The sequence below is a fragment of the Selaginella moellendorffii genome, unplaced genomic scaffold, assembly GCF_000143415.4.
Source record: "Selaginella moellendorffii unplaced genomic scaffold, v1.0 SELMOscaffold_14, whole genome shotgun sequence".
Taxonomy (NCBI): Eukaryota; Viridiplantae; Streptophyta; class Lycopodiopsida; order Selaginellales; family Selaginellaceae; genus Selaginella; species Selaginella moellendorffii.
The window spans coordinates 612,884-629,085 of NW_003314275.1; the positions used below are offsets into that span (position 1 = coordinate 612,884).

The 16,202-nt window shown below is 38.6% G+C and overlaps 4 protein-coding genes across 8 annotated transcripts in view; 2 read left to right on the forward strand and 2 right to left on the reverse strand.

Annotated features, from left to right (window-relative positions):
- Positions 1–6,994: 6,994 nt before the first annotated feature.
- LOC9646453 (ceramide kinase) lies at positions 6,995–9,698 on the reverse strand. 5 transcript variants are annotated; one of them, XM_024675131.1, is made up of 13 exons: positions 9,328–9,698; positions 9,096–9,248; positions 8,991–9,039; positions 8,872–8,942; positions 8,730–8,822; positions 8,559–8,651; positions 8,316–8,511; positions 8,151–8,259; positions 7,952–8,098; positions 7,787–7,888; positions 7,455–7,733; positions 7,334–7,400; positions 6,995–7,278 (listed from the first exon to the last, which is right to left on the reverse strand). In XM_024675131.1, exons 1-13 carry the CDS (start codon positions 9,556–9,558, stop codon positions 7,138–7,140), a joined length of 1,731 nt encoding a protein of 576 aa, XP_024530899.1. In that variant the 5' UTR covers positions 9,559–9,698; the 3' UTR covers positions 6,995–7,137. The 5 variants fall into 5 exon arrangements, with proteins under 5 accessions (XP_024530899.1, XP_024530900.1, XP_024530898.1 ...); XM_024675132.1 differs by having other exon boundaries at positions 8,316–8,418; positions 8,488–8,511; positions 8,872–9,039; XM_024675130.1 differs by having other exon boundaries at positions 8,872–9,039; positions 9,105–9,248.
- Positions 9,699–9,781: 83 nt separating this feature from the next.
- Positions 9,782–12,160, forward strand: LOC9632150 (internal alternative NAD(P)H-ubiquinone oxidoreductase A1, mitochondrial). Its single transcript, XM_024675134.1, has 8 exons — positions 9,782–10,542; positions 10,651–10,864; positions 10,926–11,086; positions 11,147–11,212; positions 11,260–11,423; positions 11,482–11,596; positions 11,661–11,840; positions 11,900–12,160. The coding sequence occupies exons 1-8, from the start codon at positions 9,976–9,978 to the stop codon at positions 12,050–12,052; spliced, it is 1,620 nt and encodes a 539-aa protein (XP_024530902.1). The 5' UTR covers positions 9,782–9,975; the 3' UTR covers positions 12,053–12,160.
- A 2,461-nt stretch (positions 12,161–14,621) lies between these two features.
- On the reverse strand, positions 14,622–15,662 carry LOC9646454 (RNA polymerase II C-terminal domain phosphatase-like 4). Its single transcript, XM_002970402.1, has one exon. It carries the CDS (start codon positions 15,660–15,662, stop codon positions 14,622–14,624), a length of 1,041 nt encoding a protein of 346 aa, XP_002970448.1.
- Positions 15,663–15,861: 199 nt separating this feature from the next.
- The window catches only part of LOC9632151 (serine/threonine-protein kinase 19), a 1,164-nt gene continuing 823 nt past the window's right edge, over positions 15,862–16,202 (forward strand). The window contains exons 1-2 of the mRNA XM_024675356.1: positions 15,862–15,909; positions 16,125–16,187. Coding sequence (XP_024531124.1) covers positions 15,862–15,909; positions 16,125–16,187 — 111 coding nt within the window. The remainder of the gene's footprint in view (positions 15,910–16,124; positions 16,188–16,202) is intronic.

Consider the following 16,202-nt stretch of genomic DNA (forward strand, 5'->3'; position numbering starts at 1 on the left):
TAAGTTTATATCAAGATTGTATAGCAGACGCTTTTGTCAGGTCGTAAAGGACTTGACCCGCTTGAAAAGAAACACCAAGAGGATGGTGTGGATAGATGATCAACCTGTGTACCCTCAACAGCCGGAACTTGGCATTCAGGTGCCCATGTATATGCCGCAAAAGTCAGTGGATAAGATTGAGTGGAAGGAGTGCGAAAACGATCGCACGCTTGTGGAATTGATCCCGTTCCTGACTGCGCTCGCCAAGCTAGATGATTTCTCGATGGGAATTGCGGCGTACAAGCAAGGGAAGTTTGATGGCGAGAAATTTAACTTGGACGAGTCCGACAGTTCGATGATTTTGGGGGATGATGATGCCATGGAGGATGTTTTTGAAGATGATGATAAAGCAGTAGAAGAGAAAGAAGAGAGGCTGAAAGCCGAGGAAGAGAGGGTGAAAGCCCAGCAGGAGCGCGAGAAGCTCGAGGCGGAGGACAAGCTCTTGACACCCGACTCATCAGGACCACTTTGGCGGTACATAGTCAACTTTATCCCTGAGGACAAGCTGAGTCGATCAAAGAAGCTGGCAGCCCACGAGTACATTAGCAAGAAATTCAAGAGCGACGACTATAAGTGTCTGATTGCACTGTTAGCCAGGAAAAAGCATCTCATAGATGACTTGAATTGCCTCGGGAATCTTTCTGTCAACTCCAGGGCCGGGTACTATGATGCCCTAGTGCAAGTGTTTCACGGCCTCGAAGGTCCATGGGACCTTGAATTCATCCTGCCAGTTCTGAGAAAGGTGACGTGCAATTACTTCTACTACGGCAAGGGCATGCAGGTTACATGCTTCAACAGCGAGAACCTTCGGGACTTATGCGAGACCACCATACCTATGCTTGACACACCGCAAGAAATCCGCTTTGACGAAATAATTCCCATGGTTGCAAGTCTGAATTTCCTGAGGGATGAGAACCTCTTGGGCATTACAGTACCTGACTGGTTTCAGCCATCCTCCGGCTCATGTAGCAGCTGGATGTGGTGGCCTCACTTCGTGACCATTGACTTTGAGAGGTAAGATTCTTTTTGCTACTTTTGTGTTGTTGACTTTTGTGCTTGACAGGAGCTTGGTGAAAGGAGAACTTGCCCAGAAACTTGCTACGACCGACACAAAAGGCCTCTTGGGGAAGCTATCGTCCACCACTTGCCGGATAGTTCCGGGTAAGGAGAGGGATTTGTGCTACAAGCAAGACGAGGGGTTACAAGCAGGGATGGATTTCTTCGCAACACCATTTGAGGAATCAAAGGACAAGTTTCTGGTGTGTGACAAAAATCTGGTTCTGTTTAGGCTACAGTTTGTGGATGGGCAAGTTGTAAACTGCGGGCTCTGGCTGATGACGGACTTCAATTCGGAGCAAAATGCTCGAGAGATGGCAGCTAAATTGTGTGTTGATCTAGGCTTGAAGGTTAACCTGGAGTTAGATTATAAACACAACGTGGAAAAGATGAAAACGAGCATGGAAGAGATCACATTGTTATCTTCCTGGTTCTTCGGCAAAGAACATGATGCCATTGTAAATCTTCAAGCTCCTGTTACTGTGAGGTTTTGCCAGTGAAACAGAAAAAGAAGAGATTTATTTATTGTAGTAGGAGTAGAGTCAATCTAAAACCTCCCGATGAATGATATCAAAGCTTGAGAAGTTTCTCCTCTCCTCTTTGTCCATCATTGGAGCTCTAGCCAAAGTTAAGGTACTTCCTTGGGACGAGAAAGTTCGCTGCTGCAAAACAAAACTAAGCCAGGCCGAGATTCCCTGGGAGAACACCACTTCCCGCTGAAAGTTCCAACGCAAGACAGCAGTTCCCTTGGCCGTTGTTTTTTTCCCACGACGGCTTCAAGCCCGGTGCAAAGACCAGATTGGCCTGCACCCTGTTCAGGTTCCAGGACCAGCTGAAGAGAAGGATTTGACCATCTCGGAATCCTTGTTTCATCACAGATCTAGCGCTCGTAGAGGTAAAACCACCTCCAACTTATGCTCGTGATAAAGGTTTCGAGAAACTAGGAACAAACTCAAAGAGTGAAGCGAGCTGTGCACAAAGCCGCCACACCTCGGCATCTTCAGCATCTCTTGAGCCAGATCCTGCGTGCTAGCCTTCGTTTCAAACTTGATGGTGACTACAGCCCAAGCTCGCTAATCATCAAGACTAAAACAAAATCTACCATTTCTACCAGGTGAAGGTTTAATATGACTTCATTCACTTACACGATTGGAAGGAGAAGTGCTCATTCCCTGCTGGAGTTCCAGCTCAGACTGAAATATAATTTACTAATTAATTTAATTACATAAAACTAAAGTTTAGAAAATTGAATACAAAAAGTATAGGATAAAAGATAATAATTGCTGCTTGGGTTTGGTATTTTTTTAAAATATCATTTACTATATATATATATGGATATTTTTTGGAGGATTATATATATACTCCTAACTATTTATATATATATATATATATATATATATATATATATATATATATATATATATGGGTATGACTTTCAAGTTCTATGTAATAAGGCACAAGCAAGTATTGGGCATATACAGTAATATGGAATAGAAAATAATAATAAAATCTCCTATGTTTATTTTGTGGCAGTACGGTAACATGCCACTTTACACATGTAAATGGCATGCAGTATATATAAAAATTTCCAACTATTAGATTGCAAAAGCATATTCTTAGGTTGGGAGAAATTTGTTGGAGTTTCTAATGAGAATATTCCTTATTAAAAAATAGCCAAATTATCACATTAGATTACATTCTAGTTTGGATTACCAATCCTTCATTACTTATTCTTATTAGAACTTTTTAATGGGAGATCCTAAAAGAAATTTTCCCAATAGGTTTTTCTAGATAGATCTAATTACATCAGATTAGATGTTTTGATTACATAGCCATGATGTGGTCGGCCAAATTAGCCATGTAAAATAATCATTCCCCAGTGGAATAAAATCTTTGACAATATCTCATAATGAGAATATTTCCCCTTCTTGTTAGGAAAATTTCTTGATGGGTCGAAATATTTTTTAATAACTAAATTTTTTTCTATCAATGGGATGGACAATATGCCATAATGAGAACATTTCCATCATAAATGTGATTGTGGGTATCAAAAATTATTTATCAATGAGTCCTTTTAGATATTCTTCTTTTACTATTATGATGGTAGGATGTAAGTATTGTTGAACCCTTTATCAATTTCCACCCAAGCTAGTTAATGAACTATTTATCACATGTGCACTTAGACCAAAAGGGCATTAGGGGAGAAAATCCTAAATTATCATTAGTTAAGCATACTTAACATGGTGATTAAAAATTTATATTATTAGCTTACACTTATTAGTGTTGGGAACCCCTATGATATTGAGCTTGGTCCCTCAATATTTGTTAAGTGATAGATTATTGTGTTTGCTAAAACACTCTTGTTATTAGTTCCCTATATGTTGGTTTTATTTAGTCCCATTGATTATTTATGGAAAGGGTTTAGATTTGCTAATTAAGTATATCTATGTAATGTAAAAATTGTCCTAAATATAGTGGTGTTATTCTTGCATCTAAATTTGCAATTTAGCACTATTTCATATTTAATAAATTTTCATAATTGCCCTAAAGACTAACTCTTTTGGGGGGGGGGGGGGGGGGGGGGGCAGTTAGTTTCCAAATGTATAATAAAGATAGTGGGTAGGTTGGGTATGGTAGATCAACAAGAGGGAATGCTCCCGCTTGTATGCCTTTGTTTTGCGACTGTCTTAGATCTAAACTTAAATTCTATACCATGATAGTTGGTGCAATACTCATATCTTTATGTTAAGCTATTAGTATGCTGAAATAACACTAAACTTTGTTAGCCTTGTTTTATGTGTTGGTCTTCATGTTGGGTTGTTAATTGCTCTAACTTTGTGTTACTATCCCTTCATTGTTTGGGTTAAATACTTGAGAATCATTTTGTGCTTTAGTTCTTTCGTTCTTTGGTTATATGGTTAGGAGTTTGGCTCTATCCATTTGTTTAATGGCCCAAATCCCTAAAATTTGAATTCCACTCTATTGTCCTTAAACACATAGCTAAAGGTTTGGATTCCACTTTATGGTTATTCTATGGTAAATTATCATACAATAAAGGGTAAGAACCATATGCACTCCCCCTCTTATTAGGAAAATCTCTTGACAAGTCAAAATATTTCCTAATAGCTAAATTCTTTTATATCAACAAGACAGAAAATTCTCTTGTCAGAAGAATAAACCCTAATAAAATTGCTTTACACACACTAGTTTAATAGATCTAATTCTTTTGTAGTCTCATGGTGGATGTTCAATATGTACGATTTTAATTTTAGGTATCTTACTCAAGGGTATATTATATTTTATATAGCCATTAATCTTACAATTTGAATTTTAGGAGTAAGAATATACCTTGCTCAAGAGTATATTACATAAAGATGCTACTAATAATTTTGAAACTTCAGTAGAGTATTATTTAAGGATTGTCATAAATCCACAAATAATGATCTCCTGAGTAACAAAGGTTATTAGTATTAACCTACAAATAATGATATATTGAGGAATAGGGGTTATAAGTATTATAAAATAAGGAAGGGATGTGTTAGAGATTTACTTATACTTACTAGTTAGTGTGTCTTTCTTTCTCTTGATCTATATTAACTTCTCTAGTATTTTTTGTTGTTGGTAAAAAAATATCTAAACCTAATCATCAATATAAGCTAGATTTACCTTGAAAAAGATATTTACTCATAGTAATTAACTTATTTAGCATTTTTGTTATAAGTCAATGTAAGTTCTTGAATTTGAACTTTTTGGGAGGTCATTAAACTCAATATTACTCAAATCTAAAGACATTTACTTAAGTATTCTAAAGCCTTTAACTATTCAGAAAAATGGGTGCACTTTTTTTCATAAACCCTTTTCCTTTATATTTAAACCCATATGTATCGTCTCTCAAGTCGTTCTTTTTAATTACATAAAATAAAGGATTTAATTCAATGGAGGAGGCTGAGAAGTTTATGTAAGAGTCAATATCAATCAAGTTTGATGTAATTATTATAACCCCAATATCATTTAAAATCATGATCTCTCTAGTGTATGTGTTCATGGGATGAAATTTGAATATATTGTCATGATGGATCCTTGGGATCACTTTGAATCCTTAAGATAATATTATTGTAGATCCTTAAAAATTTTAAGGGATAAATAAGGATAAAATAACCATTAAAGGCTTTTTATCTAATTGGCTTAAAGGGAAGAAATAGAGTGCACTATATCTCTACTCCAAATATATTAACCACTAGTTATATTTTTTAAAATGTTTTTAGAGAAAATCAATTAGAAATTTATATAAAATACTCGTCTAAGTTCTAGTTAAAATGGATTTAATTTTTATTACCTTTATAAGATAATCTGATTAGTTAAATATAGATAATTCTTACAAAACATTCTAGAAGCTAATTTTATATACTAAAAACAAATTGTGATTTCTATTTGATTTCAGGCAATAACTGATGCTTATTCTATAAATAGTCTTTCTAAATTTGCAACACTTTTTTATAGTGATGTATTATATTTAAATACTTATTTTTATTTAGTGTTATATATATTATATTTTTTTAAATTATAAAAAAAAATGAATATTGTTGAAATTAATAAATCATTTTATTTTAAAGTTATTACAATAATGTTTTTCTATAAAGATTAAAAATGTACAAGCATATCTAATAGCACTCTAACAATTGAGAATTAGATCCACCTCATAAACTTGAAATTTCAAAAACTTCAAAAATCAAGAATAAGGATGAATCTAATGAATATGTAGAATTAAAACAAAGAAAGCTTTTCAAATTATCAAGGAATTTTTTTCTATGTCATATTTCAATTAATAAGTTTTTTATATAAATTTTTTTATCATTTTTTATATATAATATATAAAATTTGGACATATCATCATTGTTTATAAAGAAAGTTATTTTGACAGTACATGATTCCTTTTATATAATTGGATTAAAGTGAAAAAATTAAAACATATTTTAAAAATATAATATCTTATGCAAAAGACTTTGCTTTTTTTAAAAACTCATATTATATATATACATAAATAAATTTATATATATAACATTTTCTTATTCCACTATATTTTTGCTCTTGTTAATACATACTTATTTTAAAATTTATTTAAATTATGTTTTTTAATTTATAAAATATCTTAATTATAATTCTATATTAGAAAATCTTAAAAAACTAAGACACGTATCAAATAGTTAAAATGGTTGTATAGTCTTTAATTTAAATGATAGTTATTAAATGAAAAAACATGAACTTCATATATGGCTTTATTGAAAGTGATAATACAACTTTCAAGATATAATACATTGAGGTTTTATATTAAAAAATTCAACTAAAGTATGTTTATTATGTTTGTAACAACCTTTAAATGACCATAAATCCCATCCATACCATCCGTTAGTTTCATATTTTGCTAAACCTTCAAATACTATTACTTTATAATATACATTATTAATTGTAAAATCTATATCTTCTAATGCAGGATTTGGATCTAGTGAATATTTAAATTGATGTGATAACTGATGGATAAAAACATTCACATTTTCACCATGTTTAGCACTATAGTAGCTTAAAATACATGTCATAAGTACACTTGGTTCATCAGAGTTACAGTCAAATTTAATATTATAACAATTAGAGAAATAATCTATTATACAGAAAATTAGAATATAAATTTTCTTATTAAACATATCAGAATATTAAATAGAACAAATAGAACAAATAGAACATGGACGGCTATATATAATGCAAATACCATACCTAAAAAGGACCTAAATACTTGTTTTATTCCTAAAAAAGGAGAAGTGCTTTGCAATGTTCATATCATTAACAAAAAATTTCATTTCCCTGATACCTTCCTGCCAAAATTGCCAGATCAATGCAGTCAAGAAACAAAAAAGGAAAGTGTTTTTACTATTACAACGACCTGGCCAGAAAATAACTTTTGTTTCTATGCTCGTGTGAAATATTTAGTACCAGTGGCTGTGGCTCTGAACCACTGTCGTAGCTATTTGAAGATCAAATGTTCTTTGATCACTGTTCTTCAGGACCAAGAGCAAAGAAGTTGATCAAGCCTCTAAACACTTGTCCACCAAGTTTATTAGCAGCCAAGATTTCCCCATCAACGTTCCATACACTCTCGTCTCCATGGGCCACAAATGTAAAAAGTGGCGTCTGCGCAAGAGAGGAAGATACTTAGGCAGCAAACAAAAGAAACAAAGTGATAAACCTTGTGAAGCTCTATAAAATCCAAACCCAGGGGATTTCCTCCTCTCCTCGTCAGCTGTATCAAGTGCCTACGAAGAAACCAGAAAGTTCAAACGCATTGGAAGAAGAAAAAGCTTACTTACATAAGATAGGCTGGTCGAGAACACTGTTTTACGAGAACCAGATGCAAAAGCCCGTCTGCAAGGTGAGCATGAGCCACCACTCCATCCGGGGCTTTGTCATTTCGACAAGACATTATCGCGGCTCCCACGCTATGGAAGAAAGCTCTTTTTGTGATCCACAGAAGCTGGCCTACATCCTGTGGCAAACTGTGTTCCTTGGCACAAACTCGACAATGGACGCAGCAAATGCTCTGCGACACATTCGGAACATCTAGATACGACACTTCAGCTTCATACTTTCTGCATCAACAGCCAAATTGGAAATCTATGTCGTGCTTGAGATTTCTCACTACCTGTGTCGCATAAACACTTTGGTTCCGGCGTAGTCATAACGAGAAGGTCCCATCCATCGCAAGGATTCACTCTCTCGGGCTACATCCCCGTAAAAGCCATACCTGGAAATCAGTAGAAAGAAATACATCAGCCTGATAAGAAGACGAGCTAAGCTATGAACAAACCCAGAAAACGATGCTGCGTAACGTATCACCGGAGCCTTGGGTTGTTTAGATTCTTTCCAGCCAGTCAGACGAACAATGTCCAGTGGCATGCTATCACCAAGAATGATATGAAGTGCAGCAGTCACTGGATCGCGTGTGCCTGTTGTGCTACAGCAACAAAAACTTTACGTCAACAAAACCTTGACAAATAGACAATTACCTCACGACAATTGTGTCCGTAGAGCCAGCAGGTATAATTCCAAATCGGAGCCATGGAACTAATGGGGCAAATTTGCAAGAGTTTGACAGGGCATGTACCAAAAGAGGCTCTACAAAGACAACAATAAAACATTATTCTCACTAACGCAAAACAACATATACGAACCAGATAAAATCGAAGAACTGGTTTCCGAACAAAGACGTGACTCGCCTAACAGTGCCGCTTCTTCTTCTGCCTTAAGAGATTGAGACCTATGAGAAGTTATTAACTGCGAAATTTGATGAGGTGTAAGCACGCTGGAAGCTTGATGCCTTTTCAAGGCTAAGCCATTTATGACCTCGTTAAAAATCCCATCACCACCCTGGAGGAATAGTCAGCGACGAAAAACTGGGCATTTTCAACACTTACCACCATAACAATCCCGTCATGGCATTTTAGCTCATCGTCTGTTGCATTGTACATCATATCATATGCATGGCCAGCTCTCTCGGTCGTCACAACCTGGTAGAAACGACGGATTAAGAGTGACCAGTCAGAGACAATGAAAGTAAAACCGTGCTCAGCACTTACTTATTTTACCTTCGTCTTTATCCCCGCGCGACTGAAAAGAGGAGAAACCATTGCCCATTTGCTAGAAGCAATGCCTTTGCCACCAAAAGGATTGATAAGCACCTGTAACGTGAAACATCAAAAAAGACGCAAAAAGAAGCAGCGATCGTACCAGCAGATCCTTAGGCCGCTTATGGTCCTTGCTCAGCAAGTTATGCAAGCACTTAACCCATCTGTGGCAAACTTCCAGCTCCGGATGAGCAAAATCGTAAGTTCTAGGCAGCCACTTACTTCTGCTATTGCGTAACCTTTGGAATGAATGTATGGAGAATCGATGCATCTGCGCAAAACAAGACGTCCTATTAGTTCACAGAGAAAAGAAAGAACTTTTCCTACTCGAATCACCGGCTTCAAGAGACGATGAACTGCCGAAGCTCCCACAAATTTTCGCACGGGTCCCCATCCAAAACTCTCGACACCATAGATTTCCGAGAGAGGGAACTCGTGCGGCAAGCTCGCGAGTCGAAAGCACGACAATGAAAAGGACTCCTGGATCATCATCGAATAAAGAAAACAAGCAAAGCATGAGACGAAGAAAGAACAACGAATACAAAAAAGAATATAATACCAACTTGTCTTCCATGCTTTTGCTCTGCCACACAAGACTCCTCTCCGAGAGCGTGACGGTAACGAGCCCGATATGATCCAAATGGAGGTCCGATTCAAGCAAAACATCGCCGCTGTCCGACGCAGTCTCCACAACCCGGTCCTGGAGAATGCTCTCTTGAATGCTGTGATACCTCTGGACCTCCATGGGCGTCAATTCCACCAGCGAGTTCCAGGCGCCCGCAAGATTCATCCCTGGATTCGATCCATTCCTTGCTCGATCGCCGGCGCTAGCGCGCAATCCATACCTCACCTGGAATCGATCGATCGCCAGACCTAGCGCGCAATCCACTCTTCCCTCTCTCTTGCCCTAGATCGCGAAAAAGAGAAGAGCTTCTCTTTTTTTATTTCTTGGAGGAAATTACGAGGAAGAAGAAAAGCTATGAATGGTTAACGAGGCAAAACGGGTGAATGGGCCTCTGCCGTACGATGGCTACCGTACCGGCGGCGCTGATTCCACGAGCCGGGAGCCTTTTAGGGCGAGCAGCAGGACGAGCGCCTAGGCGTCAGTGATCCCCTTTGATTTCTCTCCTCCTCCTTGGATCCATTTCTCCGCCCTTTCCAGTCCATCCCTCGAAGAATCCAGCCCCCGCCCCGGCGCTCTCCTCCGATGTTTCGATCGGCCGTCAAGGCCTTGGCAGATCGGCGTGGGGGCAGCGCCGCCGTGAGCAGCAGCTCCTTGTGCTCCAATGCCTCGATCGCATTCGCCGCCCCGGGCAATCTCTCCAGGTACCTCCTCCCCACGATATTTCGCGATTCCTTCTCCTCGGCGGCGCTCCCGGCGGTGGATCTCGACGCGACCTCGATCGACAGAGCGCCGGAGCACGACGCCAAATCCAAGGGCGGCGGCGCCGCCTCCAGCTCCGCCAAAAGGCCCGCCTTCACGGAGCTTGTGGCGACCAAGAAGGGCCAAAAGCCGCGAGTGGTGGTGCTGGGCACGGGCTGGGCAGCGTGCCGCCTCCTCAAGGATCTCAACACTGACGTCTACGACGTGGTTTGCATCTCGCCCAGGAACCATATGGTTTTCACGCCGCTTCTGGCATCGACATGCGTCGGGACGCTGGAATTTCGATCGGTCTCGGAGCCCGTTCGAAGCATCCAGCCGGCGCTCTCCAGGTCCCCGGATTCCTACTACTTCCACGCCTACTGCACCAGCATAGATCCCATGAACCACGCGGTAAGAACAGCTCAAAGAGATGACAAACTTTGTGTTGTCATCGATCGATCAAATCTCTTCTTTGGATCTTTGGTGGAAGTTCCAACGTTTCGTTTGTGTCCTACGCAGGTATACTGCGAAGCTCTGGATGACGAAGGCGTGACCGAAGGGAACTGGAAGTTTAAAGTTTGCTACGACAAGCTGGTGATCGCGTCCGGGGCCGAGCCTTCCACTTTTGGGATCAAGGGCGTGAACGAGTACGCCACTTTTCTGCGAGAAGTTCCTCATGCCAGAGACATCCGCCGGCGTCTTCTTCTCAATCTGATGCTCTCTGATATTCCTGGTATGGCTAGCTTTTCGTTTTCTTCTGCTTCTTTCGACATGCCAACCTGGTTTTCTCGCAGGTGTTCCGATCGAAGAGAAAGAGAGGCTTTTGCATTGTGTTGTTGTTGGCGGCGGTCCTACTGGCGTTGAGTTCAGCGGTGAGCTGAGCGATTTCATCAGACGCGACGTGCACGAGAAGTATTCCCATGTCAAGGAATACGTTCATGTCACTCTCATTGAGGTATGGAGCTTTTCCTCGGTTTCTGTTCACGGTTTTTAAATGGTACTTCATATCATGCAGGCGAATGAGATCCTCTCGTCATTCGATGTTCGATTGAGGCAATATGCCGTGAATCATCTAAGCAAGGTGTGTAGTCATCTCTCTTTTCACCTCTGAGCTGCTTGGTCGTGCAGTCCGGCGTAAAACTTCTCAGAGGAGTCGTGAAGGAAGTATTCGCCGACAGGCTGATTCTCAACGATGGGTCAACAGTCCCATATGGTGTACTAGTGTGGTCGACTGGGGTTGGGCCTTCAAATTTCGTGAAGAAGCTCGAGTTTGAGAAATCTCCTGGTGGAAGGTGAGTGGTGATCCTGCTCTTCGTAGCTCTCTTTTTATGACGGTTTTGATGATCCCAGAATTGGAGTTGACGAGTATATGCGAGTTCCTCAGTTCGAGGACGTCTACGCCATTGGAGATTGTGCTGGGTATCTCAAGTCGACAGGAAAGCCCATCCTCCCTGCTCTAGCTCAAGTAAGCTGGCCTACTGTTTTTCCTTTCTTCTTTTTCTCTAAAGCGCTGTGTGTGTCTACTGCAGGTTGCTGAAAGACAAGGGAAGTACTTGGGCGCTGCTTTGAATTCCTTGGCACTGGCTGGTGGTGGCCGAGCAGGGGCGGCTAAAACCACCAAGCTTGGTGAGCCTTTCGTGTACAGACATCTTGGGAGTATGGCGAGTGTGGGTCGATACAAAGCGCTGGTTGATCTGCGCGAGAATAAAGTGAGAAGAGCTTTTATCTTTAATGGTCGAGGTAACAAATGATGTTTTGTGATTGATAGGATGCCAAGGGGCTTTCTTGGGCTGGTATCTTGAGTTGGTTGGTGTGGAGATCAGCATATTTAACTCGGGTTGTAAGTTGGAGAAATCGCTTCTACGTTGCTGTCAACTGGGCAACAACGTTTGTGTTTGGACGAGACATTTCAAGATTTTGAGGGTCTTTTTAAATTTATTTATTTATTTATTTTTTTGTAGTTTAGGGCGTAGTTTGTAACGTAACTTTTATTCTTTTCTCTAAGTAAAATAAAACATATTCAAATTTTTATTATGCCACTTCTCTAATTTTAGGTATTTATATTATTATTATTAATTTTTAATCTTGTTGATTGACATTTTTGTTGTTGCAGTAGTTAGAATTTGGTAGCACCACTACATATCATGAGAATTTTGTCAATCATTCTATAACAATTTTATCTAAACATACTATGAGAATTTTGTCATTTCTTTTGTCGAAAGAAGATTTTGTGCTCAACAATATTTTTATATTATTTTTTTTAAAAGTTCGATGCTAGGATTGACAAAACAACAGTGTTTAACAATAACAAAGTAATAATATTATGTTTATTACATTTTCTTGTGTTAGAGCTAAACATTTATGTGCTTGTTTTATTTTATAAATTTATTTCTTTATTATATGCTTTTTTGTAGAAAATTTTATATAATTTTATTTCAATGTTCAAAAATAATATAAAACAAACTAACCAAAAAAAATTAAATGAAATTCCATGTAAAATGGCTAATGAATTTTACAAGACCTCACATATAACATATTGTTACAATATTTATTTTTATTAAGATAGTATTTGACTCACATTAAAGTATGTTAAATTCACTTTTTTAGTGATTTTGAGTTTACTCATATCACATTAACTTTTTTTACAATTTTGGATTATTACAACTATAATAGGTAGTTCAAGTATAATAAGTTTAAATTAATGATGTTAGTAATTTACAAAAAAATAAATTTAAGATGTAAATTTTTAAAGAATATTAAAAATGAATTCTTTCACTTTAATGTTTTACTTTAACCAAATCAGATATTTCTGTATAAATTTTATTTAAAAACAATTAAGTGTGGGATTTATTTAGTGAGGAAGTAAAATTATATAAGTTATGTATCTATGTATTTACCAATAAATTTCTACTAAAATTTTGGTAAAACCCATATAAATGGCTTTAAGATTATAGCAATTATGTATGAATTAAATAAGCATGAATATAAATTATACATCACATTATTTTATTAAAAATGTATAAAATATATTATTATTCCCAGGTAATTTTCAATTTTATTTTTGAATTTTATTTTTATTTTTAAGTAACATTCTCTAATAAATATGCAATATTGCAATTTTTTATTGATAATATAAAAAAATAAAATATACTTTTATTGAAATAAGATTTAAATTTTGATCAATTTCATTTTTATTTTTAGATTGATGCCAAAATGTATATATATCATTGAGATACGATAACCATATTGTTACAGTTGTTTCAACACTAGAGTTCAAGTTCTTCAATGTCGCCAATTGCCTTTGTAGTTGTAAGAAAAATGAAAATTCTTATAAATATTTTTATTTGTATTGATATTAAGAATAATAAATTATCCACTTTACATTAAAAAAATTCAAAAGTAATTTATATAGTTAATTCTAACATATATATTGTGAGGATCTTTTTTGCAATGTTGACATCATATGCCTTCTCCATGATCTTTGAGAACTTGTAAAATCTGACTTTATGTCTTAAAGTTATGCTATGTTTAATTAAAATATTAAAATTATATATTATAAGTTAAATTTTATCAAGAAATTCAACATCTACTGAAACTGCCCTGGAAAAAAAAGAGAAAAAGAATGTATTAGACAATGGTGACAATTATCCAAAGCACTCCATGCTCATCAATCCCTCATCTGAAAAAACAAAACCTCTAAAACTCCATCTCAAGCTTGCTTTCAACACCTCCGGTGGCCTTCAGGAGATGCACATTCGCCTGGAGTGTGATCACTATGATATGCTTGTTTTCGTCCATGTATCTGCCCGAGAACAGATTTGCAGCCTCTGAAGGAACAGCGAAGAACACGGTTACTACCACAGGAGTAGTGGTAACTTTGGCATATATGCGGGTTTGTAGCACAGGTATGAAAGCTCCATCCAGTGTATATGCTCCGAGGCGATCGCTACATATGCATTCTCCTCCTGTATGCACTCCTGGAAACACACTGTACGCAAGTTCGTGTACTTCCACAAGAAACTCACCTTGTGAAACAGAACTTCTTCCTCGCTTTCAGAAACTGTAGCATCGCCCTTTTTCTTTCTAATTGCCACTCCAACGAATGCAGCTAAATGGGGTTAAAGCTTCTGCACGGGATAACATTTGCACTGCGGTATAAATCCATCCGTTGTGAACCAGCACCACCATGCTATTAAGCCTCGTGTATAAGAACACCTCAAATTCCAAGGACATACTGGACGGGATGACGCAATTCAACATGAGATAGAGAGAGAGAGAGAGCATATATATAATCCTTAAGGTTGAAAATCTTACTTTGAGACATGCCTTCTCGATCGATCCTTGTGAACAAAAGAGGCTTGCCAGTGCGGGCTAAGCAGGTCGAATGGGCCTTCTACAGCTACTTAAAAGGGCAAAGATGGTGGTGAATATATTTCGCTAGTATACGCTCAAATCCAATTTAGATTTATATATTTACTGTACAATATAGTTTATTCCAATTTTCTCCACAGAAACGCAGCTTCGTCTGGACGACAACACCGGTAATGTGCTGTATGTATCCACGAAGGCCAGACCAAATATTTCCCAGCTTGTGCGGACAATTCAAGCCCTTGGGGTTGTTGCTTGCTGGCTACCACAACGTGTGTCACCGTATCATCTATATCGACTACGCACTCAGCTCCCAACGCCTGGCAAGAATCCCACAAAAGCTCATGAGCTGCTTGGGTTTTGGCGCATATCACGATCTTGCAACCCGAGAGTGCATGCCCTTTGACCTCTCTCATTGTTTGTCGAACATCCCCCGCAAAGCATCCATATTCTTGGAAGAACTCGCTGTGAATCCTCTTCAGCCCCTCCAAGAGTTTTGCGAGCGTGGCCTTCGTTGCCACCTCATCCTTCTTCTTGCTTGTCAAGCTAGAGCTTTCACGTAGGCCAAATAAACCAGTGCTTGATCGAAAGAAACGGTATTGATCGTAGACAGGGATCAAGTTCTTGTGATGCTTCTTGGGCCAGACATAATCGCTATCATCCACGATCAGCGTGATCGATTCATCCCCCGGTACAGTATCCAAGTCTTTCATCGCCTTCATACAGTTGTGATCCCTGGAGAAAATATGGCCCTTGAACAAGCTTCCAGTCGGATCCAACAGCTTAGCCATGGTCTCGGCATAGATCTCGCGCCCATTGGTGTATATGTGCAAATCAAAGAATTTGCTAGCTTCCTCAAGAAACTTAAAGGCGAATGGCCGAATCTTGGTCCATACCTGCAGGCTCTCTACCTTGTGAAGGAGCTTTCTTCTCTTGGGTGCCTTCTCTTGCCAATCATAGATTTTCTCGAGATACAAGCGTTCTTCCTCATCGACCTTTGAGAACGAAGCGGAATTGAGCAGTGTGTGATCCAGATCTAGCACAAGGATTAGTTTTTGCTGCTGTAGAACCTTCTGGGTGTACTCTTTCCGCAGCTGTGCATCGAAATCTTCTTCTTCTTCTCCGCCTTCAAACTCGCTCCTCCCTCTCTTCCTTGACGCCATGTCGAGAAAACCTAAATCACCCTTTTGGCTCGTCACTTATATAGTGAAGGATAGAGAACGAATATTCCTGCCGGTGAAGAACCCTAATTTATGGCGTCTAGCTCTACCGCCAACGACAGCGAGGACGAAGAGATTTGTGGTGAGCACTTTATTCATTCCATGGCGCTTGTTCTTGAGGATCTCGTGATTTTCAGACACGATGGTTGCCATTCAGCTGATGCTCGCGCAATTCCCAAAGCTAGAACAGGTAAATCTTGCAGCTCCTTTTCTTTGTTCTTTCTCCCAATTGGAGTTTCTCTTTGGTGCTTGCTTTGTAAGTGGAACTTGCGGCCATTTGTGCTGCGCACGCAGCTCTACAGTAGTGTCAAGGACCGAACTACAGTGGATAAAGAACTAGAGGTACTCTTGGAAATCTTTTACTAGTTTTTGTCACTCTCCTCTTTTTTTTTCTGCTGGATCCAGGCATTGAAGCAGCAGCAAGTGGTCCGAATGTTCAAGCTCAATTCGGGGCGAGATGATTTTGCAGTGATGCTGCTGGAG

What these genes read in the sequence shown, in the direction of transcription:
- LOC9632150 (XM_024675134.1), top strand. Translation starts at nt 9,976, where the DNA reads ATGTTTCGATCGGCCGTCAAGGCCTTGGCAGATCGGCGTGGGGGCAGC. An exon ending in TAGATCCCATGAACCACGCG is followed by an intron (nt 10,543 to 10,650) that starts GTAAGAACAGCT and finishes TGTCCTACGCAG; the next exon opens with GTATACTGCGAAGCTCTGGA. An exon ending in GATGCTCTCTGATATTCCTG is followed by an intron (nt 10,865 to 10,925) that starts GTATGGCTAGCT and finishes GTTTTCTCGCAG; the next exon opens with GTGTTCCGATCGAAGAGAAA.
- LOC9646453 (XM_024675129.1), bottom strand. Translation starts at nt 9,558, where the DNA reads ATGAATCTTGCGGGCGCCTGGAACTCGCTGGTGGAATTGACGCCCATG. An exon ending in GCGCGGGGATAAAGACGAAG is followed by an intron (nt 8,652 to 8,729) that starts GTAAAATAAGTA and finishes CGTTTCTACCAG; the next exon opens with GTTGTGACGACCGAGAGAGC. An exon ending in TACGCAGCATCGTTTTCTGG is followed by an intron (nt 7,889 to 7,951) that starts GTTTGTTCATAG and finishes ACTGATTTCCAG; the next exon opens with GTATGGCTTTTACGGGGATG.
- LOC9646454 (XM_002970402.1), bottom strand. Translation starts at nt 15,662, where the DNA reads ATGGCGTCAAGGAAGAGAGGGAGGAGCGAGTTTGAAGGCGGAGAAGAA.